Source organism: Tenrec ecaudatus, chromosome 3, assembly GCF_050624435.1.
Source record: "Tenrec ecaudatus isolate mTenEca1 chromosome 3, mTenEca1.hap1, whole genome shotgun sequence".
Classification (NCBI taxonomy): Eukaryota; Metazoa; Chordata; class Mammalia; order Afrosoricida; family Tenrecidae; genus Tenrec; species Tenrec ecaudatus.
The window spans coordinates 89,026,234-89,054,187 of NC_134532.1; the positions used below are offsets into that span (position 1 = coordinate 89,026,234).

At 38.7% G+C, this 27,954-nt stretch overlaps 1 protein-coding gene across 1 annotated transcript in view; it reads left to right on the forward strand.

Annotated features, from left to right (window-relative positions):
* SCLT1 (sodium channel and clathrin linker 1) overlaps positions 1-27,954 on the forward strand; it is a 223,238-nt gene that overhangs the window by 142,579 nt on the left and 52,705 nt on the right. Inside the window, exon 18 of the mRNA XM_075543790.1 lies at positions 8,130-8,326. Within this exon, the coding sequence (XP_075399905.1) occupies positions 8,130-8,326 (197 nt within the window). The remainder of the gene's footprint in view (positions 1-8,129; positions 8,327-27,954) is intronic.

The following is a 27,954-nucleotide window of genomic DNA, read 5'->3' on the forward strand; positions in this document are numbered from 1 at the left end:
GAGAAAGGCAGATGCACTTATTAGACAAATCATACATGAATAAAGCAAAAGTCATTAAAAAGATAGGCAAGAAAGAATAGATCAAAATGTATATGAGAAGAGACTCTGAAACTGGTTCTTGAACATATAGTAGCTAAAGTAACTGAAGTAAAAGAGCTAAAACAACTGAAGTAAAAGGGCTGAACGGAAGATTTCAATGGATGACTTGAAAAGACATAATAAAATATTATAGTGAAATGTGCAGAGACCTGGAGTTAGAAAGTCTAAAGGAAAAACATACTCTGCATTTCTCAAGCTGAAAGACCTGAAGGAAAATCAAGCCTCAAGCTGTATGGATTCTGTGGGCACAATGTTGAACGACAATGAGAAGTGCCAAAAAAAGATGGAAAGAATGCACAGAGTCACTATACTAAAAAGAAGGTCAATGACCGACTATTTCAGGAATAGCATATGATCAGGAACTGATTACAGTGAAGGGAAAAGTCCAAGCTGCACTGAAGACATTGGTGAAAACCAAGGCTCCCAGCAGTGATGACCTCAATTGCTATGTGTCAACAAACTCTCATGACTCAGAAGCATTCACTGTGAATGCCAAGACATTTTGGAGACAGATACTTGGCTATTGTTTAATATTTGTCCATAGTCCTAAAAATAGTAATCTAACAAAATAAAGAAATTATCAGCAGCTACTAAAACCAAGAAGCAGTCATTCAAACAGGGTTTATTGGGTAGTTTAAATCAAGACGTGTGCATCAGGGTTGTATCCTCTCACCATATTTATTCCATCTACATGCTGAGCAGATAGTACAAGAAAGTGAAATACAGAAAGAAGAGCATAGCACGATGATTGGAAGAAAATTAACAGTCTACGTTATCCATATGAGAAACCCTATGTGCTGAAATTGAAGAGGACTTACTGATAAAGATCAAAGACTACAGCCTTCACTATGAATTTTTCAGTAAACAGCATAGAGGCAGTCATATCTGGCCTCCTCTGGCTTCCCTATTGCAGGGTCAGACATGCCTCCCAGGCCTATTCTGACACCAACACTCCCTACCACACCAGTGTACATCTATGTTGGGCTCAATAATTTGTTGCAGTGACCACATGAAACGCACCAACAATACTCATGATTAAGGAGTTTGTTAGGGAAGCTAGTAGGTCCACAGTTCAGGATCAGTATACAGTAAGGTACAGTGGTTGATCCACAGCAACACCTCTCCTCATCCAGCAACCAGGTCTCTATCCAGTCCTTTAGTCTTGGGCCAGATGAGGAGAAGATGCTGATCCCCACAGTTTCCGTGCTGCTCCTCTGGAAATCTCCATGCCAGTTCTGGTGCATCAGGTCGTAAGGCCTCTGCCACTTCAGACATGTTGAACATGCACTTCCATGGTCTTGGGCTTTTTTCTGTATCCCAGATAGTTCTTATTTTCCAAGGAATGGCATTGATGCCCCAAAGAAAATGAAAAATCATGTCTTGAGCGATGCCCTCAAGTAATGTAATCTTAAAGATGCCCCCGTGGAAAAAAAGGGTGTCACTTTGTTCATACCCTCTACCTAGGTCAAGACTTAATTTCACTTAATCCCAAAGCAGAGAACTTCTGACATGGGATCATAGCCACAGGCATAAAGTCTAGAATTAAAATACATCACATAAAATATTATGGCTAGAAGACCTATCTTAATTGACTATTCAGATTAAAACTCAACAAAGAAAACAGACATTCTAAGGTGCAAATATTGGTCTCTCTCAATCAGTAGGAAAGAAAAGTGATGAACATTGATAGGCCTATGAACCGCGCAAACATCAGTGTCCACAAGTCTGAGACCAGAAGAACAAGATGGTGCCTGGCTAGCACTACCAACTGCTGTGTAAAGCATCACATGAGACGCGCCTGGAGAGAGTGGGAGAAACATGTGGAACAGACTGCAAAATATACAAGACCAGGCTTACTGGTTGGTTAGAGACTGTTGGGGCCCTGGACACTCTGGTCATTAGTCATCTTTCAGATCTGGAATTGAACGCCCTTTCTGTTAGAATAAGAAACCATTTCAAGATCAAAAGCTCAGGAAAGAAAGAGGAATGGAAACTGAAAATACGGAGTAAATAAGATATATAAGGTTACATTAAGGGAATTGCACTAGATGAATTAAAATTAAATGTATATGGATTATTAAGTATAAAACTGGCGGATCTGCTCTGTATGCCATCACCTAATTCACAATAAATTGTAATCTGTATTTTGAGTAATGTTTTGCTAATATTTTCTAGTTTAGAAAGATTTCCTGATTGTCTTAATGAGATTCCGTCTCTTCTACTTTTAGTCCTCCATAATATTTATTTATTCCCTTCTTTTGGCTTAATACAGGACTAGAATTCCAGAACACGTAAGTGTGCTCATCAAAAATCTTTGCATAAACCAAGAGGCAATTGTTCTAAAAGAACAAGTGGATGTTATTTGCACATTTATCTTTCCCCCAATCAATATTTTACTCTATAAAATAGAGGTTGTGTCTATTGAATTTTTCACTTTGCCACAATTAGTCAATGTTTTCCTGTTACAGAGTGATTGCTCAATTGAATTCCCCTCTGAATAATTAACCATTTAAAATCAAAAGGACAGCATTTACCCAGTAACTAAGTTCAATTGAGTAGGAAAGAAAGAGGAATTGAAAGAGGAAACACAAACAGGTTGTTTATTTGGAATTTTGGAATGATACTAATGGTTATGAAGTTCGACGCTATGGTAGGCTAAAAGAAAAGGAAGCATTTCTCTGTCTCACATATTTAAAATGGAGACTCCTGGCTTGTAGGCATGACGAGCCTTGGTGATGGCAGCTCTTCACGGAAAGATAAAGCAAAATTTCAGGTGGTTTGGTAATATTCCTCATAGCAAAATCCTTAAAAGTCAGCCGATGCCTGGAGTTTAAGGACAATAAAACTGCCTGTCAAACGAGGAGGAAAGAATGACTACATACCAAATTGGAAGGCTTGTTCAAAAACTCTCTGAGCAAAATGTTATTCTGGGTTTTGCATTACAGTACTGTTACTTGACAAACTATAATCCTATGAGAAAAGTATCAGTATTTTTATTTATTCGTTTTTTTAAGGATTTTGTACTGTAAATTATAGGGGAGGTTTACATCCAGATAATCAATTACATTTCAGACTGTTCAACAGTTTAAACTACTAATCCAACCCTCCAGCAGCTTGCCCTTCTCCTTCTCATTGATTTATCTTCTTCACTTTGTGAACCACCAACTCCCACTTCAGTCAGTTGAACACCCATCTGTCTGTTGTTTTACCTTCCCTCATTTACCCTCGCCCCTTTGACAAATTCAAAAGTCAGTTCCCTTTGATATGAAAGTCTTTATCTTGCTCCCCCTCAGGACCACCCCACCCACTTATACCAGTGGGCGGCATTTATCATGACTGAAAGAGCCTTGCAGCACTCGCCAGAGGAGGACAGAGGCTAAGAGTCTATACATTAAGTGACCGAACCTATGTCACTGGCATTTCAAATCCCACTGGGTCATCCAAAGTGAAAAGGTTTCAACAAAGCTATGAAGAAGGAATAAACTGTTCACTGCTGAGGAATTAGCCATTAAAACCTCATAGAGCATCAAAACATCGTCAGAGAGTGGAATCCTCGTGAGGGGAAGCAGAAAACCGTCGGTGATGTTACCAGAAGAGAGCCCCTCAGGGAGGAAAGCGCACTCAAAACAAGACTGAGGAAGAGGTTCTCCTTGTGCAAGTGGAGAACATAATGACATGGATGGAGTAAAGCCTGCCAGAGTAATGCCTTCCAGATCTTCATTTGTTGATGTTGCACGACTGAAAATGAGATGAAACATATGCAAACATCAGTTAATAATTGGAGTTTGGAATGTACAAAGTGTGAATCTAAGAAACCTGGAAGTCATGCAAAATGAAGTGGCGCACATAAAGATCAATATTCTGGGTCTTGGTGAACTCAAATGGACAGGTATTGGCCATTTTATATCAGAAAACTTTATGGTTCACTATACTGGGAATGACAATCAGGAGGAATGATGGTTGCGTTCATCATCAAAGCACATTTCAAGATCTACCTTGAAGTACAATGCTGTCTGTGATGGAATAGTATCTGTTACTATACAAGCAAATAAAATCAATACATTTATAATTCAGATTTATGCACAAACCACTAACTCTAGTGATGCAAACATTCTACAAACATCTTCACTCTGAAATTGGTCAAACATGCGATTGCAATGCATTGATAATTATTGGTGATTGGAATACCAAAGCTGGGAACAGAGGGGGAGGAACAGTAGTTGAAAATATGGTCTTGATGGTGGAAATGAAGCTGGAGATTGCAAGATAGAATTTTCAATACCAACAACTTCTCTATTGAAAATATCTTTTTTCAACAATGCAAATGATGACTATACAAGGGTACATCTCCAGATGGAATACACAGAAATCAAGTTGACTACATCTGTGTGAAGAGACTGTGGAGTAACTCAGTATCAGCAGCTAAATCCAGGTCATGGGCTGTAGAAGAGTCCATCACTTGCTCATATGTAAGTTCAGTTTGATACTGAAGAAAATTAAAGCAAATCCAAAGTAGCCAAAATACAACCTTGAGTCTATCCCACCTGAATGTCAAGAACAGATTTACTGAATTGAACACTAATGAAAGAAGACCCAATCAGCTGTGGAATAGATCAAGAACATCATGCAGGAAGAAAGCAACAGTAATTAAAAACACAAGAAAGAAAGAGAGAGAAAAGATCAAAGTGGATGTCAGAAGAGACTGTGAGACTTGATCTTAACCATTTGCTTCCTTAAGCAACAACCTTGCTGGCTAATTCAAATGGGAAAAAAAAGAAATCTACAAACTGAACTGCCCCTTGGGGGCACCTCAAGTAGACAAAGTGAAATATTATAGTGACGTGTACAAAAAACTGAGAAGGAAGGAAATCAAGAAAAATTTCAAGCCTCGTGTTGCAATATTGAAAGATTCTATGGGGAGGCAAAATATTGAACAATTTAAGAAGTAGCAGCAGAGGGAAAGAATACACAGCCATTGTACCAGAATGAACGTGTCAACATTCAACCTTTTCACGAGGTAGCACATGAGCAAGAGTCAATGGTACTAAAGGAAAAAGTACAAGCTGCAGTGGAAATCACTATCCAAAAATAAGGCTCCAGGAATTGACGAAGTACCAACGGAAATGTTTCAGCAAGCTGGAGAAGCACTGGAACACTCCTGGTCTAAGCCAAGACATTTGAAGGCACCTACTTGATCAACTGACTGACTGCAAGAGATTCATGTTTGTATTCATTCCAAAGAGAGGTGACCGAACGCAATGTAATTATAGAACAATGTTAGTAATATCACATACAAGTAAAATTTTGCTGAAGATCCTCTGACAAAGGCTGTGGCACTACATTGACAGGGTGCTGTTAGAGCTTCAGGCCAGATTCAAAAGAGGACAAAGAAAAAGGGATAACATTGCTGATGTCAGATGGATCTTAGCTGAAAGCAGAGAATTTCAGAAATATGTTTACTTGTGGTTTAGTCACTTTGCAAAGGCATTTGACTGTGGATCACAACAAACTTGAGAAGAATTCCAGAACTCTTGAATGTGCTCATGTGGAACCTGTGCATGGATCTAAAGGCAGTTGTGTGACCAGAACAAAGGAATACTGCATGTTTTAAAATCAGGAAAGGTGTGTATCCAGGTTATATGAAGAAGAATTTGGCATTAGAGTTGGAGGAAAGTTTATTGACAACCTATGGTATGCAGATGACAAAACCTTTTTGAATATAAGAATCTGAGACACTTTCTGGGGAAGATTAAGGATTGAACCCTTCAGAATGGATTACAATTCAATGTGAAGAAAGCAAAAATCCTCACAACTTGAACCATTAGGTAACATCATGATAAGGGGGAAAAAGTAACAGAAAAGTAACAGGAGGGGAAAGATTAGTCCAAGAAATGGGAACGACACATGAAAAGAACGCAAGGGGCCAGTAGGGCGGCAATATGATTGCAGCAAAGGGAGGAGAGTGAAAAAATATGAGCTAAGAAAAATAAGCATAATCAGGTGGTCATAAGGACCTTAGAGCAAGGTTTGTCAAACTATAAATAGATTTTTGCAAGTAGCAGTGAGTTAGGAAGACAATTGGAAAACCATATACCTTTGAACAGAATGGCTTTGACTTCCTCATATAAATGGGTTTAAAACAACAGTGAAATACCATGACGCTGATCCTCTCATATGAGCAGTTTGTCTTACCAGTAAATGCGATCTCTCACAGTCAGCATTTTTAGTCGTGTTTAGTACAATATTGTAAGCCATGGGGTCTTAGCAAGTGCCAGTAGTGATGCTGGAAGTGAGCCCAAGAAGGAGAGAAAAGTCATGACATTAAAAGATAGAGATGTATTGCTTGATGTGCCCCATGCATTCAGGTCTTCAGTTGACCACCATGTCAAGATACATGAATCCAGCATAAGGAGCTCTGTCCAAGAAGGAAGGAAGGAAAAGATTCATGGTGCTGTCACGTCAGCGAGGCAGCAGGCAGAAATTTTTGCACTCTTTGTGAAATACCTTTTTTATCTCACTGAAAATACAGATATTTATGTAGGCACAGTGTGTAAGACATGTAACACACAAAATATGTGCTAATCAACTGTTTATGTTTTTGGTAAGGTTTCCTGTCAACAGTAGGCTATTAGTAAAAGTTTTACGGGAGTCAAAAGTTATACATAAATTTCCATATATAGGTCAGTTTTTAATATGTGGTGGGGGTGGGGAGAAGAGAGAGACAGATCCTGATAGAGTTTGGGATGTGTGTTTTCACCCAAGATAATCAGAGCCATGACTTCTCCAGAAGAAAAAGACTGGGACAGGGAAGGAGGAAGAGTGCATCTAAATTAAATTTTGCAAAATCCATTTATTTAAAAATTATATCAGATGTCCAGAAATCTGAGGAAGCTTGCATAGAGTGCTCGACATAGAATTAGGAAATCCAAGGATATTTTCCAATGTCTGCATTCATAAAGTCTTAAATTTCTACTGTGTACACTTAGGACAAATTAAAGCATTTTAGGAATCATGCTGCATATAGCAAAGATTGCAAAGATAGGGTGTTTGTGGTTATTCTTCATAAATTTTGATTTTTGTTAGGCTTTGGTGTTTCTCAATTGGTAAAATTGAGGAACTTACTCATTTTGTATTAAGTTTGAAAGCCATCTTAGACTTACATTAAAGCAGCATAGCTGCTTTTAAATCACATCACTTCAAAATATCGTATGTATTCCTTACAATATTCCCGTAGCATAGCAAAGCCAAGATGGGCTGAGAACACTCAACAAAAGTCAGGTGACCTTGTAGCCTATAGTCACTAGGATTTATCATCTAAACGACAAAACACTGAAAATGACTTGAATAGCAATTTTCTCAGTTGCTCCAAAGATGGTATATAGGTAAGAAAAGGTAATTTATTACATATATTAAATCCCTTAGGTGATCAGAGTTCAATTCTCTCCTTGAACCCAAATATCCATTGAGCATTTGCTTTTTGTCTTCATTCATCAGAAGTAGACTGAAAACTTTTTCATCTAAGATTCTGAAAATTAATATCTGCCTTTTCTTCCTGGCAAAAGTACATATCATTCATCAGTAGTATACTGACAGAAGTAAATATATTCTTGTGTATTATTTTTCTTTGTCTTTACACAACTGTTTGAAATACCTATAATTTAATATATAAATCAAAAACAGCTTGAGTGACTTACTTGGAACATGAACACTTTATATGAACACTGACAACAAAAGAGTGAAAAGAGTAGATTTATATTTGAGGTAAAGTTTTTTTTTATTTTTGGAATTTGAAGTTGTTGGGGTAAGTTGCAAAAAAATTTACAATGTATCATATTCTTGGTATGACTAAATTTGTATTATAATATAGGGTGTCTTTGTAATGAAGACAAATTACAGTTAATAATTTACAGAGTTTTCATCTAAACATGTCTCTACTTTACACAACACCATGAATTATTCCTTTTGTCTATATCATTGATCAGTGAATGTACTAGAAGAAATGAAAGTACCATGCTCTTTTTATTTCTTAGATCAGTGCAATGGAACATGAGATTTCCATAAAGGAACATGGATTTGAAGTTCAGCTGAGAGAGATGGAAGAGAGTAATCAAAATTCCACAGTTGAATTAAGACATCTCTTAATATCTCAACAGAAGGCAACCAATAGGTGGAAAGAAGAAACGAAGAAACTTACAGAAAGCTCTGAAATGAGAATCGGTAATTTAAAGTAAGTCTGCTGTTGTTTGACTTGTTTACAAAAGGCATCATGTAACTTGGATTTTAATGCCCTTGCACTGATACACTGTTTTTATTCAGCACATGTTAATGAAATGCTGTGAAAATATAGGAGCCCTTGTGTGGTACAAATATAACACACTTGGCTAGCTAACACAAAGTTGGGCGGTTTCAGTCTAGACCAGCAGTTCTCAGTCTTCCTCATGCCGCGACCCTTTAATACAGCTCCTCACGTTGTGGTGACCCCACAACCATCACATTATTTTCGTTGCTATTTCATAACTGTGATTTTGCTATTGTTATGAATCGGGCGACCCCTGAGAAAGGGTCGTTCGGCCCCCAGGTTGAGAACCACTGGAAATTCTAGAAGGACCACTGAAGAAAGGCCTACCAAAATGCCTTCAAACCTCCAGGCACTGAAACCCTATGAAGCAGAGTCCTGCTCTGTTACGCATGAGATCGCCGTGAGTGAGAGTCAGGTTGTGACAGACAAAGGAAGCGTTCTAAACTGAAACATGTTAGTAAACTTTATATGCATACCACAGATACAATAATTTTATACGACAGCTTATGTACATTTATATTTAAATATATAATATTTCCTCATTGTACAGTATCTATTTGGTTCACAAATCCTAAAATATTTGCTCTCTAATCCTTTAAAACAAAGGTTGCAGACCCATATCTAGAAGGAACTAGAATAAGATAGGAAGCCATATGGAGAACGTTGAAGCAGAAGTGTGACTTCAACGGTAGTAGCTTGTAGAAAGGCAAGTGTAGAAAAGAGACCAGTACTTTAGTAGCCCAAGCGGAATATGATGGTGGATTGAAACAGGGTTTGAAGGTGTGGAATAATAACCCAAATTTCAAAACTTCCTTTGGCTATTAAGTGGGCTGGTCGAGCAGTAAGTAGTTTACTTAGTTCTGGGGTTCAGGGTTGAGATGATAAGAGGGGCTGTGTTTGGGAATCATGAACAGACACGTGACCTCGAAGACCACGGGTGAAAACATGTGGAAATGGGTGCAGGCAGAGAAGCGGAGCTGAGCACTGAGGCCTAAAGTCAGACTGGAGGAAGACTGAGAAAATGATGTCTCAAGAAACAAATCAAACCAGCATGTATTTTAAAGTCGTTTCCCCGGAAGAGGAGAGTAAGCAATAGGAATAGGAAGGATAGATCGAATGTCTGAGGTGTATATTATTCTATACAAGTTGCGCAAATCGGAATCAGTTAGGGTTTGGTTTTTACTGGTTATGAGTTAGCTGTGCTGTGATCCTCAAGGTCCTTAGTTTGAAACCACTAGCTGCTTGTTGGGAGCATGTACACATTTACAGTCTTGGAAACCCCAGGGGCAGGTCTGCCCTGCCCTGCAGGGCCACTCTGAGTCAGCAGTGAGTGAGTTGTCAGCTGCTAATAAAAAGGCTGGATGTTTGAATTACCTTCCACTCTGTGGGAGAAAGATAGGCCCTTCTGTTGCTGTTACAATGCCAGCCTTGGAACCCCTATGGGAAAGCTCTACTCTTGTTGCATAAGGTCACTGTGAGTCAGAATTGGCTTGACCGAACTCAGTAGGTTTAGCTCATCTTCGCAGCAGCCCTTACAAAGCTGATGGTTTTACTGTTTGCATTTGTTCATGGTCACATTGCTAGTGAAGTAACAAATCCTAGTTCAGACAGGTTAAACAAAGGATTTTTAAAATACCGCTGATTGGTTGAAGAAGGTAAGCACTGAGAAGGCACCTTTCAATTTGACATCCATGTGGTAATCTTTTTTAACAATAAAAGCGGTTTTGATGGAATGCAACCATGAAAATATGTTTTGAATGGATGCAACAGTGAAGGAGAGCTTATACTTCCAGTTCATGATCAGCTAAGAAGTTTGGATCCTCCCTTTAACACAACTAGAGGAGTTAGATGATTTTTTTAAGTCTATACCTCCTAAGAACTAACAGAACAAAAGTATCATTTCTAGCATGACTGTACTCTAGGGTACAAAATTGATATATTAAGAAATCAATGAATGAAATTTACTATTTAATATGAAATAGAAATCATAAGGTACTCCCTGTAGATGCTGAAAAGCATTTGATTTTTAATTTTTCCAAAGAGCTCTTAACCACAGAGTAGAATTTCCTGAAGATATCTTTTCTACAGCAAATATTATTCTGAAGGCAAATTCTTACGAACATTCCTTTGAAGATAAAGAAGATGATGAAGATCACTCTTAAAATTTTCATTCATCTTTGTACCAAAAGTCTTCATTAGTGCATTATGGCAAGAAAATGAAATGGAAAGTGTACAGATTAGACAAGGGAAAACAGCCATTATTCACATACAACATTAATGTATAAGCATAAAAACCAAATTAATTTATAGATAAACTATTAGTATTAATAAATTAATTTAGCAAAATAACTAGATATAAGGTAAATATACAAAATTAAGTATATACTGTATATACTCATGTATAAGCCGAGTTTTTCAGGTCTTTTTTTTTATTAAAATAAACATTTCATCTTTATTTTTCTAGAGAAGCAATTTAGCGTTTTTGTCAAAAGATTTACTGCTCAGAAAACAAAAGGCAAAGGTGGATTTCTAATCTGGCTACAGAATTGCTTGGTGCTCCTTAAGAGTACTTGCACAGCTGACCCCACAGAAAGCCCCTAGGTCAGCAGGAAGACAGGAGAGGGACTGATAATATTCTATGAAGTTAGAGCCTGTAAATAGCCTTATAGCTAAAATAGGTACGAATTCAAGTCTTAGTTCACACACTGCCTCACTAAATGTCACTCGCTAGAATTCTCTTTGTGAATCTGCACCCAGGCAGTGAGACTAAATTGCTGGGAGGAGACAAATTAACAAACATAAAATTGGGCCCTGCCAGAAGAGTTTTTAAAAGAAACTGTTAAAAGTTTTAGGCAGATGAACATTGGGCCTCTAGTCAAGCGCTCCCTCAACACAAGAATACTTTGTTCTATTAACCTGGCATTCTGTGATGCTCAACTTCCCAGCACGATGGCTGAAGACAAAATGGGTGCATAGCAAATGTGGTAAAGAACGCCGATGATGCCGGCTTACAAAAGATACAGCATTCAGAACTTTTTTAAATGCAGTTTTTGTGGTAAAAGTAGGTGCCTCGGCTGATATTCGGGTCAGCTTATGCTCAAGTATATATGGTACCTACAAACCAGTAACAAACATTTCAAAAACAGCATCTTAAAAATAGTAAAATTTGCAATAGCATCATATATTTAGCTTAATTACTAATAAATGATTGTCTTAAGCATTTTTCTGACTTAAGAAGTATTTATGGGATCATGGGATCAAATTGACAACACCTTGAAAGATTAGATAGAAACTTAGGAGTCAGTGAGTTTTTATGCTTGTGGAGGAAGCAATTCAGAAAAGGAAAGGGGAATGGTCAACTTGAAGAATATAATCAGCCACTGAATTGTACATACAGAAATCATTGAGTTGGTATACATTCTTATGTATATATTCTCATTAACAAATATATAGTGTTGACCAATGGAGATCCCCTCATAGAGGGGTTTAGGAGAGGAGATGGGTTAATTAGGGTGTGAGGTAGTATCGATGAAGAATACAGCTTTCCCCCAGATCTTGGATGCTTCCTCCCCCCAACTACCATGATCCGAATTCTACCTTGCAGGGCTGGATAGGACAGAGGCTGTACACTGGTGCATATGAGGGTTGGAGGTACAGGGAATCCAGGGTGGATGATACCTTCAGGACCAAGGGTGTGAGGGACGATGCTGGGAGAGTGGAGGGTGAGTGGGTTGGAAAGGGGGAACTGATTACAAGGATCCACATGTGACCTCTTCCCTGGGAGAGGGACAGCAGAGAAGGGGGGAAGGGAGACTCCGGATAGGGTACGATATGACAAAATAACGATGTATAAATTACCAAGGGCACATGAGGGAGAGGGGAATGGAGAGGGAGGGGGGAAAAAAAAGAGGACCTGATGCAAGGGGCTTAAGTGGAGAGCAAATGCCTTGAGAATGATTGGGGCAGGGAATGTATGAATGTGCTTTATACAATTGATGTATGTATATGTATGGATTGTGGTAAGAGTTGTATGAGTCCCTAATAAAATGTAAAAGAAGAAAAGAGAAAAAAATGATTAGGGCAAAGACTGTACAGATGTGCTTTATACAATTGATGTATGTATATGTATGAACTGTGAAAAGAATTGTATGAGCCCCAATAAATTGTTAAAATAATTTTTTTTTAAAGATTAAAAAAAACAAATATATATATATATATTCATTTTTTACTCGGGAATAAGCTTAACAAAGTATTTGTAAGACTTTTACATAGCAATTAAATTGATGAAGTTTAAAAAGTTTTAGATATATGCACCATGTCAATGAGTGGGTGGATGGGAAAAGTCAGTAGTTTTATGAAGATGTCAGTTCTCCTCCAAGCTATCTACAGACTCAGTTTAGTTCTAGTCAGAAGACTAGCAGAAGGGTCGCGAGGAGGAGACGAGCCAGTCAGGGAGCAGTGTAACAACGATGAAGCATACAACTTTCCTCTAATTCTTGAATGCTTCCTTCCCCCCACTATCATGATCCCAGTTCTACCTTACATATCTGGCTAGACCAGGGGATGTACACTGGTACAGATAAGAACTGGAAAAGCCAGAATCCAGAACAGATGAACTCTTCAGGACCAGTGGCGAGAGTGGAGATACTGGTTGAAAGGGGGAACTGATTACAAGACTCTACAAATAACCCTCCTCCCTTGGGGATGAACAACAGAAAAGTGGGTGAAGGGAGATGTTGGACAGTGTAAGATACAACAAAATAATAATAATTTATAAATTATCAAGGGTTCATGGGGGAGGGTTGGGAGGGAGGGGGAAAATGAGGAGCTGATACCAAGGACTTAAGTAGAAAGCAAATGTTTTGAGAATGATGATGGCAACAAATGTACAAATGTGCTTGACACAATGGATGGATGTATGGATTGTGATAAGAGTTGTACGAACTCCCCATAAAATGACTTAAAAAAAAGACTAGCTCATGAAGTCACATCAGAAGTGTACTGTTAACTTTTTTAAGTACATAACCATGTGTATCATATTCTGCCTTTTATGTAAGCAGGGAGAATTGTGTATGTATATGTGTGTATGTGTGTGTGTGTGTGTGTGTGTGTGTGTGTATCTTTATAAAGAAATAGAGAACAAGTGTGAGGCAAATTTCTGATGGACCTAGAAACATACATGCTTGCTTTTGGAGCTCTGAATGTGTAAGTTATTACTGAGTTTAAATAAATATGGACAATTACATAATTAGAACATTTTTAAAAAACATATAAGAAGCTAATGGCAAAACTATACAGATTAAGTGTTCCAAGTGCCATTAAATATAGTAACCAAACACAGTAAATTCTTAGTGGGATAAATTCTAAAGATAAAAGAAACTGAAAAACAAAAAGAAACTGAAAAAATATAGTAATGGTAATATTGTTAGTGACAATATTGATTTTTATTTGAAACTTATAATTATAAGCTAGTGCAATTGAGTAGTTATAAATATAAAAAGGATTCAATACATTTAAGGAAAATGTAATTAAAAGATATCTTTAAGGACCAACATTTTTAGCATAAGAAACTCAAGAGGTTAAATAATTAACTTCCAATTAAAAATTTGAGTAGGAAGTATTACTATATGACCTTAAGGCCTTTTTTTAGTATTATTTATATTTTCTGTCTACTGAAAGTTTCTAGAAACAATGACAAATTGTGTTATGAGTTGGCCTAAAAAGAAAATAGAATTCCATGGAGAAATGATTACAGATATGTGACAGGGAAGTACAAGATGAGGCTTGACAGAAAAAGGGAACATGCAAGGTTTGATGGGGTCATGTCAGAATGACTTGAGAGCAATTGGAACATCACAAAGAACACCTACAGTAAATTAAAATGTATCAAATATATATGATATTGAAACATCAAAAAACCCTGGCTTGAAAATGTGATTAAATAAAGGGTGTGTGTGTGTGAGAGGGAGGGGGGGGCGCAATATTTGGTCATCTTTGGCAGATACAATATAAACTATTTTATCTTAAATAAAAATCTAAATAAAAGGAGGGGATCAAGCATCTGTATTACCCTTCCTGTACTCACTGTACGTTATCAAATGCCATTTAGTCTTTTCTACCATAACAACCCTCAGTACTCATGTCCGGGAGCCAAATTGGGGATCTTATCACTTTTTAAATCTCATTCTAATTATGCCTTCCAGAACCACACAAATAACCACGGGGTAGAAATATAGACACACCAGGCCTGCTGTGCTACACCTCAAGCCAAACGCCATCACTGACCTGACCAGCATCGATGTCTCCTCTGAATGGTGGCCAGTGGTATCTCAGGACTCCTACAGTTCATCAGTTATCATGTTATCATGTCCAAAGAAACTCCACACTCACTATCAAATTGATTCTGACTCATAGCAACTCTATAGGACAGGGTAAAATTGCCCCTCTGGGTTTCTGAGACTGAAAGTTTATGGAAATAGAAAGCCTCATTTTTCTCCCGCAGAGCCATCTAGTGGTTTCAAACTATGAACATTGTAGTTGGTAGCCCAACATATAACTCACTAGTAATACAAATAGTAATCAAGTGCTAAACCCTTTGTGCCACTCAGGAGCTAAAAGGACACAATGGTCAACTAACAATCCAAAGACCTTTGCAAATTAGACTCTTCTGCTTTCACTCTGTTGCCCATGCCAGTAATCACAGCCACCTTGTCTTTGGAGATTTTATGCCACCGCTTGGCCTGTGCCATCCAGAATCCTACTGGCTCTATGGATTCATGGAGCCCGGTGCCATTGCAGCAGTTTCCACGGCCATTTCTGGCGTACACAGTTTAACTACCACAGGGCTCTTCAGGCTTGCAAGGGTTCTCATGAATGTATGCTGATAGTCTTGGAAAGGGAATTTCCTCTGGATACCCCTGGGGACAGAAGTGAACAATAGGTGGACTGGTTTTACACAAGAAATCTGCTGTAGGCCCCCAGTGTCCTTAAGCCTTTGAGTAACATTTCGACACAAGTAGTTCTCAACTGGGAGTAAATTTGAAACTCCAGTGGACATTTGTCTAGAGCAGTGGTTCTCAGCCTTCCTCTCTGTGCTACAAAAAGTAACTTCATTGTCATCGCATATCATCCACTATGGTACAGGTCACCATTGAGTTCGGGTTTCACTCAATAAACCAAGCAAACTGAGACACTCTGGCTAATAAATTAAATCCTTAGTGTCTGCTCTGTGAATGCTCATCAGTAAGTTTGGAAGGACCCAACATTTTATTCCTCTCACTATAATCTGACACTCTTAGGATCCATTTTCACAATTGCTCCTCAAATTTCTGTGTATATAAAATTGACAAATGTATCTAATTGTATTATATTCTGCTTTCAGAAGCAACATTTTGTAACTCATTCCTTAGCTCATACTAGACTTCAATCTGACTATTTGCAAGGCAGTACTTTCAAGGAAGAACTTTAAACATTCTTCAAACAAGACTAGCTTTCCAAGTAGAGTAGCAATACATCTACTAGTAAAGGATACAGGGCAGAATTTAAGGGTTCAAATTCCACACTTCGCTGCAGTCTGCTCACATTTCCCTACCCCAAATTTTAGATAAGAAGAGACCCTGCAAATGTGGAAATGAAGTTTGTGTTGAAATTCAGGTGCCCACAGGATTACACTTGTGTGTGCTTATTAGAAATCGGGACTTTACAGACTGAGAAAAGTGTGGTTTCTCATAAGGTATACCTAGATGTTTTTTGATCCCTTGAGTGTATCCCTGGGACCACACTGGTTACTCACTCAGCTCTGACCCCCCGCCACACTGGTTACTCACTCAGCTCTGACCCCCCGCCCCAATTTTTTTAATGGCAGTTCAAACCCAACCCAGTAACCCTCTTCCATGAAGGCTAACCCACTACCATCAGGTCAGTCCTGACTCTTCACAACCCTCTAGAGTGTTTTCAAGACTAAAATCTTGTAGGAGCCTATAGCCTTCGCTTTGTGCTGTGGTAACAGTCCAGAAAACGTCTGCACTGGGTCACAGTGAATCAAAGTGGACTCAGTAGCACCTAACAGCAACAATCTGGGTTTTCACTCTCGCCCCTTCCTTTTTTAACGCAGAGTTCCTTCATCACTCAGAGCCTTATCCTTTATAATCACTTTAAGTATATTTATATAGTCGATGGACTCTTGCCATTGTTTATCTCACCTTACCAGTATCCACTTAACCACCAGCCTGTCAATTGAATGAGAGCAGAGCACAACTCCAGAAAACCAAGAACCAGTTAGACACCCACCCACAGGCTTATGTTCCTCTGGGACCACTCTCGGTGTGTGTGTCAGAGTTCATCCAGAAAAACAGAACCCCTGTGAGTGGCACGGAATGTAGGATTTATTTTGAGCATTCCAAAGAAACGGCTGTGGGTCAATTCTGACTGACAGCAACACTCTTTAAAATCCCAAAGCTCCTGCGATGGAATAAATCCCAACTCATAGGAACAGTAGAGGATTTTCCAAGACTGTAAACCTTTAAAGGAGCAGAGATACCCTCATTTTTCTGCCACAGAGTAGATTTGAACCACCAGACTTTCCGTTAGTAGCCCAACACCTAACACACAGCACCAGCAAGGCTCCTTGTCTGAGGGATTAGACCTTAAGAAAGATGAGAGCTGGTCATTCTAATACAGTCCATGCAATACTGTTGTCTCTGCATCTCATAGTGAGTCTGAAGTCCCTGTGCTAAGCTGGCAGAAAGGTCAGCTAGATGGATGTAAAAAGAAAGCAGAAACTAAGTATAACTTGTAAGGCCACCTGGAACCCTTATCTTTTTCTCACACCTCCAACTGTGGCCATGAGTGACCTGCGAGAGACACTGGTGCCCTTACCATGAGCCAGACATCAGGTAATCTGAATGTGGACAAACACAGAACAGGGAGTTACTCAGACTTCAAGTTCCTCAGGCCAACACGGTGAGCTGTGTATCAGCAACAACAGAAACAACACACACGAGTTGCCCTTCACCAGGGCTCTTGAGCTAACCTGCAAAGTCTTCTGCACAGGTTTCTCCTGTGGTCAACACTAATCCTGAGATACACTCCTTAACTAAGATGACACAGTCCAAAGTCACTACAATGAGTGCCATAATGTAACTCTCAATGTTTGCCAGTTCACAGTGTTTCCCGAAGGACATAGGAAGTCATGGAGGGTAAAGGAGATATGCCTTGACAGCAGCCATTTATTGAGTATTCACTGCTCACTGACCACTGTCTATATTCAGTTATCACAAAAATTGTATGTGTGTGTAAGAAATACATAAAACATATATTTTATATGTTTTACTTATTGCCTATACATACATTATAATGTGGGGAAAAGAAACTCAATGCCAAGTGGATTCTGACTCATGGTGACTCTTTAGGACAAAGTAGAATTGTCCCTGTGTGTTTGCAAGACTACAACTCTTTATGGGAGTAGAAAGCTTCTTCTTTCTCCAGCAGTCCAGTGCACAACTGCACCACCACCAGAGCTCTTATTTGTACAAGTGGTAGTGTGGTTAGCAGGTGTACACTGTTGCATGTATGATGCTGCAGAAACCAAGACGTCCAAGAAAATATTTTAGCTACTTAGCACTTAGAGAAGTTGATTTCCATTGTGATCACTATCGCACTCGAAACTCCTAAAATATTTTCTTAGATATCTTGGTTTCTGCAGCATCATATGTGCACACCTGCTAACCACACCACTGCTTTTGTTTTGTTTCGGGGAGTTTGTGTTTAGTTTGTATTCCCTAGAGCATCAAGCAAAATGCCTTGCACAAAGTAACACATCGAATGATGAATGGAAATGCTTTGCAGCCACCGAAATAGTTTACATGCAGCTTAGCCAATTACTTGCATCCTGGGCTAGGGCAACTGTTTAAAGACATTTTACAGCTTGTCATTTCAAGACTATTACTTCACTTTTTAAGATGTAATTTACCTCAATTAAGCATATACTCTAATAGCAAGCAAATACATCCTATACATTCCCTGATTTGCCTCATTATCTGTAGGGAACTGCCAGGTGTGAGATTACCCATCTTTTTGTTAGGAAAACATTTTATAAGTTAAGAAAAAACTCAAAGATTATCTTTAAAATGGCAGCAATCTTAGATTTTAATTATATAGGCCTTAGATTCTGGGCATGTATATTTTTAATATACAGATTTAAATATATATGTGGTCACTTTAATTTTATGTAATGAATTCTTTATAAATTGAATTAATATAGTAAACATCTTATCTAAAATTCTGTAAGATGGCCATATAGTTAAAATAACCTGTACAGTGGCTTAAAAAAAAGCATAAATTGTTCAGCTGTCTTTAATTGTAGAGAATTTGATTTTCATGAGCTTTTTACTTTCCATAATGGTGTGTACAGTGTGCACACAAAGGATATCCAGCATGTAAACAAAAACTAGGTGTCCCCGTGGGACCCACATAGCCCAATCAAGACCGAATGGAGGGGAGGGGAGGTAAACAGAGTGGAGTGCAATCAGTTCTCAGGAAAAGAAAAGTTACACACAGATGATATTAAAGCAGCTGTGTTATAGCTGTCTGCGTTTAAAGTTACTCAAAATTACTAAGAGGAAATCTCAAAATATAAAACCTGGCTAACTATACAGCAAAAAGTTAGAGAGGCAAGTCTTGGGGTTCACACAGTGGCCTGGGTGTCTCCAGGCAGTGGTGGGCCCTGCTGCTGTTGAGGCTATGAAATGATGATTCTGGATAAATCACAAAGCTGATGATGCTCGGAGAAAAGCAATGAATATTGAAAATGAGGATACAATCAGGAAGCAATATGCAAATATATTAAACAATAGTTTTATTGTTTTGTCAGGTATTTAATATTTTATTAATATTTTAAAACTCATAACAATCTAATTTGTGTGCTTTTATTCTTATTTAAGTGTTAACTGTATGAGATAATAAACTACCTTTCAATATACCATTTCTTTTATACTTAAAATGGTCATTAGGGCAGCGAACTGGTTATAAAATTACTTGAATCCCGCTACTGGGCATGCCATTTCTGAAGACAGGGACAGCCCAACTCTCACTGATTTACAGAAGGACATGGCCTTTATAATAAGCTATCCGTACATATTGATAAGTGAGGAGTGGGTACATTTTTATTGGCCTGTGAACTACTTTTCTGATGGCATGTCCAAGACCACTAACCATTTTCCTATTGAATTGTTTGCCTTGTTGTGCGACAAATATTTTCTATATTCTAGCTCATCTTTTCTTTCTGACATCTTTTTGATCCACATCAGTTCTTGACATTGATGGAGTCAAATCAGTCACATTTGGCTTTATGATAAGTGCTTTGTACACCTGGTGTTTTAAAATTTCTTTTCATCTTGAAATCTAAAGACAGTGTCTTATGCTTCATGCTGAAAGCTATATAGTTTTGGCCTTGGCATTTACGTTTGTACTCAACCTACAGTTGATTTTGCTTATGAGATAAGCTAGAAGTCTAATTTTGTATCCCGTTCCTGTTTTACTCTGTCATATAGAGTACTTATGAGTCAGAATCAACATTATGGCAGTGAGTTTGGTTTTTGTTTATGTTATTAATAATTGTTTACTACTCTCTTATAATTAATAACACTTTAGAGAAACTTCCATTGCCTTAAGGACCCCCTCTGTTATAATAAAATGAGAAGTTGATGTTACTAGAAAATCAAAATTTGATCCAATATACCCAACCACATAACAACACTGGTAGCCTGTCCCGAAACCTCATTGTTGGTATAAATAGTGTCTAGTCACTTACGTGTTTCACCTGTATAAGTCAACAATTCATGTATTGTAATCTGAAAAGCCAGCCTATACGCATAGAATTTCCTTTTCAAAACAATGTTTTAAATTCTGTACCATTGGCCAAATTAATAATACTACTAGTAGGTTTGCCGAATGTCCCATTGGGGTAGGATTACCTTATGTCCCATAATGTTCTCTATCACAAAGTGACAAATGAAGTCTCTAAAGTGAACCAGAGAATATATAAACAATAGGTACATGACTGAATTTTGGGCTTGCATTTAATCCTAGCCCTAATCTAAGAACAATTGTTTCTTTTTTTATCATTTTATTGGGAGCTTTTACAGATATGATAACATTCCATAGTACAACCACATCAAGCAGTATTTTATAATAGCTACCTCAGTCAGTTTCAAAACATTTTCTTTCTTTCTTGAACTCCTTGATATCAGCTCCCCTTTATCCCCTCCGTCCCCCATTCTCGTCTCCAGGAACCCTTATTTATTATTCTATTTTTGGCTGCATTTCAAACCATCCAATCTATCCATTCATATACAATTCTTTTGTTCACTCCCCTCAGGTAAGGTTATAGTCATCAATGTAATCAGCCCTCCCTCCCCACCCCACCCCACTTACTGTTCCCTCAGGGAACCATTACTCCTGTTACTGTTTCTGAAGGGTTATCTATCTTAGCTTTCATGTATCGAACAATCTTAATTATACAAATGAACATACACAAGTCTAACATGATTAATGAAGTAAAACAATTAAAAAACATAATAGTAGGAGGAGGAAATATTAAAGAACCAGTGGTTCTCAACCTGTGGGTTGTGCCCTGTTGGGGGTCCACTGATCCTTTCACAGGGGTCGCCCAATTCTTAACAGTAGCAAAATTACAGTTATGAAGTAGCAATGAAAATAATGTTATGGTTGGGGGGTCACCACAACATGAGGAACTGTATTAAATGGTTGCAACATTAGGAACGTGGAGAACCACTGAACTAGAAAATAGTTACATGTTTTCCTCTGCTCTACCCCACCCTGTGGCTCTTCTGAGAGGGACTGTCCAATTATCTTGCAGGTAGGTTTGGGGTCTGCACTACATCCCCACCCCTTCACCTTGATTTGGTTGCTTGTTTTGAATCTCTGATACCTTTTTTGGTCAACACCCCAGTATCACACAGGCTGGTGTGCTTCTATGTGGGCTTTGCTGCTTCCCTGCTAGATGGCTGCTTGTTTGACTTGGGGAGCTTTTAGGACCCCAAACACTCTATCTTTTAATAGCTTGGCACCATCAGCTTCCTTCACCACATTTGCTTATGCACCAATTTTGTCTTGAGAGATCATGTCATAGAGGTATCATACAATACCACATTATTGGAACAAACTGTTTTTGTACTGAAATAAGAGTTAAGTAGAAGCCCAAAGTCCATCTGCTTTCTTAGAACATTTATTTCTTATGCTATGGCCCTGCTCGATAAACTATCCCTCATGCAGAGATCACTGAAAATGTGGATGCTATGGCAGAGTGTGGTGAAGAAATGAGAAAGTATCTGATTATAAAAAGAATAGCACCCGAAATTTTAAAGGCTTGTCTCAAAACAAGCCTCCATCTAAGTGAAACATCAACTAAAACACACAGGGAAGAAGTACATCATCCTGTGTGATTCAAGGATTGTAAACAATAAAATCCAAATCGGAAGGAAGGAATGGTATCAAAGCTTAAAATGTAAGCACCAATTTGCAGAAGGCTATGGATGACAGTGGGAGCCCAAAAATCCATTTGCAGGGTTCCCACTTTGAATGAAGCCTCCAGTTAATCTTCTGTGACCATAGTGGAGGGATGTGAATAACCTCTCTGATCATATGGAGGGATGTGAATAGCCTCCTCTCTGATCGTATGGAGGGATGTGAATAACCTCTCTGATCATATGGAGGGATGTGAATAGCCTCCTCTCCGATCGTATGGAGGGATGTGAATAGCCTCCTCTCTGATCGTATGGAGGGATGTGAATAACCTCTGATCATATGGAGGGATGTGAATAACCTCTCTGATCATATGGAGGGATGTGAATAACCTCTCTGATCATATGGAGGGATGTGAATAACCTCTCTGATCATATGGAGGGATGTGAATAACCTCTGATCATATGGAGGGATGTGAATAACCTCTGATCATATGGAGGGATGTGAATAACCTCTCTGATCATATGGAGGGATGTGAATAACCTCTCTGATCATATGGAGGGATGTGAATAGCCTCCTCTCTGATCGTATGGAGGGATGTGAATAGCCTCCTCTCTGATCATATGGAGGGATGTGAATAACCTCTCTGATCATATGGAGGGATGTGAAGAACCTCTCTGATCATATGGAGGGATGTGTATAGCCTCCTCTCTGATCGTATGGAGGGATGTGAATAGCCTCCTCTCTGATCGTATGAAGGGATGTGAATAGCCTCCTCTCTGCTTGTATGGAGGGATGTGAATAGCCTCCTCTCTGATCGTATGGAGGGATGTGAATAACCTCTCTGATCGTATGGAAGGATGTGAAGAACCTCTCTGATCATATGGAGGGATGTGAATAGCCTCCTCTCTGATCGTATGGAGGGATGTGAATAGCCTCCTCTCTGATCATATGGAGGGATGTGAATAGCCTCCTCTCTGATCGTATGGAGGGATGTGAATAGCCTCCTCTCTGATCATATGGAGGAATATGAATAACCTCTCTGATCATATGGAGGGATGTGAATAGCCTCCTCTCTGATTGTATGGAGGGATGTGAATAGCCATCCTCTCTGATCATATGGAGGGATGTGAATAGGCCTCCTCTCTGATCACATGGAGGGATGTGAATAGCCTCCTCTCTGATCACATGGAGGGATGTGAATAGCCTCCTCTCTGATCATATGGAGGGATATGAATAACCTCTCTGATCGTATGGAGGGATGTGAATAGCCTCCTCTCTGATCGTATGGAGGGATGTGAATAGGCTCCTCTCTGATCGTATGGAGGGATGTGAATAGCCTCCTCTCTGATCACATGGAGGGATGTGAATAGCCTCCTCTCTGATCACATGGAGGGATGTGAATAGCCTCCTCTCTGATCGTAGTGGAGGGATGTGAATAGTCTCCTCTCTGATCATATGGGGGGATGTGAATAACCTCTCTGATCGTATGGAGGGATGTGAATAGCCTCCTCTCTGATCGTAGTGGAGGGATGTGAATAGCCTCCTCTCTGATCGTAGTGGAGGGATGTGAATAGTCTCCTCTCTGATCATATGGGGGGATGTGAATAACCTCTCTGATCGTATGGAGGGATATGAATAGCCTCCTCTCTGATCGTAGTGGAGGGATGTGAATAGCCTCCTCTCTGATCATATGGAGGGATGTGAATGACCTCTCTGATCGTATGGAGGGATGTGAATAGCCTCCTCTCTGATCGTAGTGGAGGGATGTGAATAACCTCTCTGATCGTATGGAGGGATGTGAATAGCCTCCTCTCTGATCGTATGGAGGTTTGTGAATAGCCTTCCTATCAGACAAAGAGCATTGTAAAGTTGATTATGGCAAATGTAGTTAGGTTAAAAGTAATACCATATCATTTGATCCCCTTTTGAGTTATTTAAAAGTTATTTCAGTTTTTAATATTTTCTGCTCTCTTTTCTATTGAAGCTTTTCTCTATTGTTTTTGTCGTTTTTGTTTGTTTATTCTTTCTGTTATTTTCTACATATGAAATTGAGGATAGGGATATGTATATAGAGATAGTTCCTAGATTAATAATAACCGAGGACTGTGGCAGAGGAGGTGGGGTAAGGAACAATATGTTCTGAAATTGATTGTGGTGATGAGTGCATATCCCTTTATAACAGGAATAAACTTTCCAATTGTGTGATACATGAGTTATATGCCGATAAAATTATTAAGAAAATAAAACAGCTAGGCAATCAGCCAGCCAGTCACTTCCCTTTGTTAAGCTACAGGTTGAGGAGAGAAAAGGAGGTAGTGTAATAACTGCTTTGCTGTCCTACAGCAGGGTAGTGTACTTTAACATAGACTATAGCAGTTAAGAAAACAATAAACATCACTGCCCTCAGGAGCTTCCCTCCTAACATGGGAAGCAGATAAGATAAATCCAATCCAGAGTGTGAGTTATCGTAAGTTCTGAAGAAAAAATTAAGATCAAAAAGGAATAGACAGTGCATATCTTCAAGGGGGATTCCATTTTAGAGTTTCAGCAGGAGTAATCATCTCAGTTTTTGCACTTCTTGTACCTTTACCCTGCAACTCTGAGAAACTGGAGCAATCATGACTGATACATGTTCTATTTTAAATACATTATCACAAATACTTGGGTTCTGATTCTTCCCGGAAATAGTCTATATATTCTACTCTCTTCAGTGACTATTTCATATCTTCTGTCTCCTTCAGTCCTCATAACTCCTTTCTTTTTGTTCAGTCATTTTATTGGGGGCTCATACTACTCTTACCACAATCCATATATACATCAATTGTATAAACTACATTTGTACACTCGTGACCCTCGTCATTCTCAAAACATTTGCTCTCCACATAAGCCCCTGGCATCATCTCCTTATTTCGCCCCCCTCCCTCCCTGTCCCTCCCTCCCTCAAGAACCCTTGGATTTATAAATTGTTATTTTGTCATATCTTTCACTGTCCGACGTCTCCCTTCACCCACTTTTCTGTTGTCCGTCCCCCAGGGAGGAGGTCATATGTAGATCCTTGTAATCGGTTCCCCTTTTCCAACCCACCCTCTCTCTACCCTCGCAGTATCGCCACTCACACCATTGGTCCTGAAGGGTTTATCTGTCCTGGATTCCCTGTGTTTCCAGTTTCTATCTGTACCACTGTACATCCTCTGGTGTAGCCAGATTTGTAAGGTAGAATTGGGATCGTGATAGTCGGGGAGGAGAAAGCATTTAGGAACTACAGGAAAGTTGTATGTTTTATCGTTGCTACATCACACGCTGACTGGCTCATCTCCTCCCCGTGACCCTTCTGTAAGGGATGTCCAGTTGTCTATAGATGGGCTTTGGATCCCCACTCTGCACTCCCCCTCATTCACAATGATACGGTTTTTTTGTTCTTTGATGCCTGATACCTGATCCTTTTTACACCTCGTGATCACACAGGCTGGTGTGCTTCTTCCATGTGGGCTTTTTTGCTTCCGAGCTAGATGGCTGCTTGTTTACCTTCAAGCCTTTTAAGACCCTAGACACTGTATCTTTTGATAGCAGGGCACCATCAACTTTCTTCGCCACATTTGCTTATGCACCCATTTGTCTTCAGCAATCATATTGGGGAGGTGAGCACACTGATACGATATATTTGTTCTTTTATGACTGATAACTGATTCCTTCGGCCCCTCGTAGTCATACAGGCTGGTGTGCTTCTTCCATGTGTGCTTTGTTGCTTCTGAGCTAGATGACCACTTGTTTACCTTCAAGCCTTTAAGACCCCAGATGCTATAGCGTAACTCCTTTCTAATCACCTCATTTGGTTGAAAACAACCATTCCTATATCAATGAGAAAAGAGAACAATCCAAAGAAAACTATTGCATGTCTTATTACTGCATTTATATTCCTACATATGTATATTTTGCTTTAGCAATGGGTAAACTGTTCATTCTCCAGTGTATAACTAACTCTTCATTTGTCCACAGATCCAATCACTGCTTTGCTAGCATACTTTCTTACTAGATTTTCAAGGATCCCTGATGGTGCTGTTGTATAGAGTACTGGAGTGCTAACGTCAAGGTTGGTGGTTCAAACCCACCAGGTGCTCTGCAGGGAAAAAAATGAGGCTGTCTACTTTCATAAAGACTTTCAGCCTCAACTCCATTGCAAGTTAGTCTAGTTTTGGCTTGGGAATTTTGAATTAAAATGCAATTATCTATAATGTAAGAATGTCAACAAAGAAATTTGAAGTAGTTAACTGTCCTAAGAGAGAAAGAGAGATAATCCATTGAATAATACTAAACAACTGATCATACTTTATGAAATATTTTTGGTTTGTAAGTTTAATTGCACTTTCCACCAGCATTAGTACACCACAGCCACATTATAGCAAAGTCCTGAGTAGCCTAAATTGTTGATGAAGTTTGCATCTTAACTCTTAACTATTTACTAAAATCCAGGAAACAAGTATTTTGCTACCTTCTTTATTGGTTTCAAAACTTTACCCATCCTTAATAGACAACCTTCCAAGCCCTAAATAAGTTAAAATGACCAAATTTTTGCTGTGGTGGTTTAGCGATTTACATGTTGAGCTGCTAACTACAATGTCAACGGTTCCAACCCACCTGCTGCTTCAAGAGGGAAAAGTGAGACTTTCTATTTATTCCCTTAAAGAGTTACAGTCTTGAAAACTCACAAGGGCAATTCTACCCTTTTGCATAGGGTCACGATGAATCATAATTGACTTGATGACAATGCTTTTGAGTTTTGAACAAAGGAGCAAGTGGGGGTGGGTCTGTTGGAGGGGAAGAGCTTCTGAAACTATCCAGACAGTCACGGCATCAGTTGACTTCAGACTCAAGTAGGAACATTGTTTCCCTTAAGTTATACTTTTTTCAAAAATAACTTTCAGCATCAAACAAACATGAGCAAACATACCTTAGAGAGATTACATTATAGTTGGAGAATCAAATTGCAAAGATCTATGCCAGTGCAAGATTATCCTGATACTGAATTTTCAGCAATTTGATCTTTTAGTGAGTTAAATCTATATTTCTTGTATCATTTCTGTTAATTTTAATTTACATCAAACTCAGTTTACTAATGGCTTCCATTGTTCTCACCACTTATAAATTTCAAGATTAATATATTTTTCAAATCATCCTAGTAGTACAAATAACCAAAGGTATTATGTTCATTTCATTTTCCATATACATAGAATCCTAGTAAAATATATATCTTCTCAAAGTATTCTTAGTCTGTTTTGTGAAAATCTTAATACCACAGCCTTTTACAATATGAGAACATTTAGAATCACATTTATCAATCACCTTAAACTATTAAATATTGAAGACCTAAAATTTTTCCCCTAAATATGAGCAAATGATTAAACTGAAGAGTTGTAGTCAATTTGGATATTTAAAAAGCTAAAACATTAGGTTTAAATTCCAGCTCTGACCATAAATGTTTAATTACATATACACCAAAAAGCAAGCAAACTCATTGTCATCACTGGGTGCCAACTGACAGTGACGCTGTAGGACAGGTTAGAACTGCTGTCCCTGTGTATTTCCAAGACTTAGGGGATTAGAAAGCCCCTTCATTCTGAACTGGAAACCTCCACAGGGTGACTGGTGGTTTCAAGCTGCATAACTTATGATTCGCAGCCTACAGCGTAACACACTACACACAAGGGCACCTTGATTATCACTTAAATTTCCCATGCTTCAAGTGTGTCATCTATGAAAATAAAAACTGCATTAGTTTGTTAGTTATCTATGATAATATCAAAGTATCGTACAGCTATAAAGCGTTATGCATATATATTTTGATTACAATAAGAAATAATCTATATGCATATTTCTTTTTTAATTGCCTCAAAAATACCCACTGAGATGGAGTCGATGTAGACTCATATAGACCTTATATAACAGGGTAAAACTGCCCTTGCGGATTTATGAGACTGTGACACTTTATGGGAATGCAAAGTCTCATCTGTTCCCTATGGTGCACCTGGTGGTTTTGAACTGATGACCTTGTGGTTAGCAGCCCAATGTCTAAC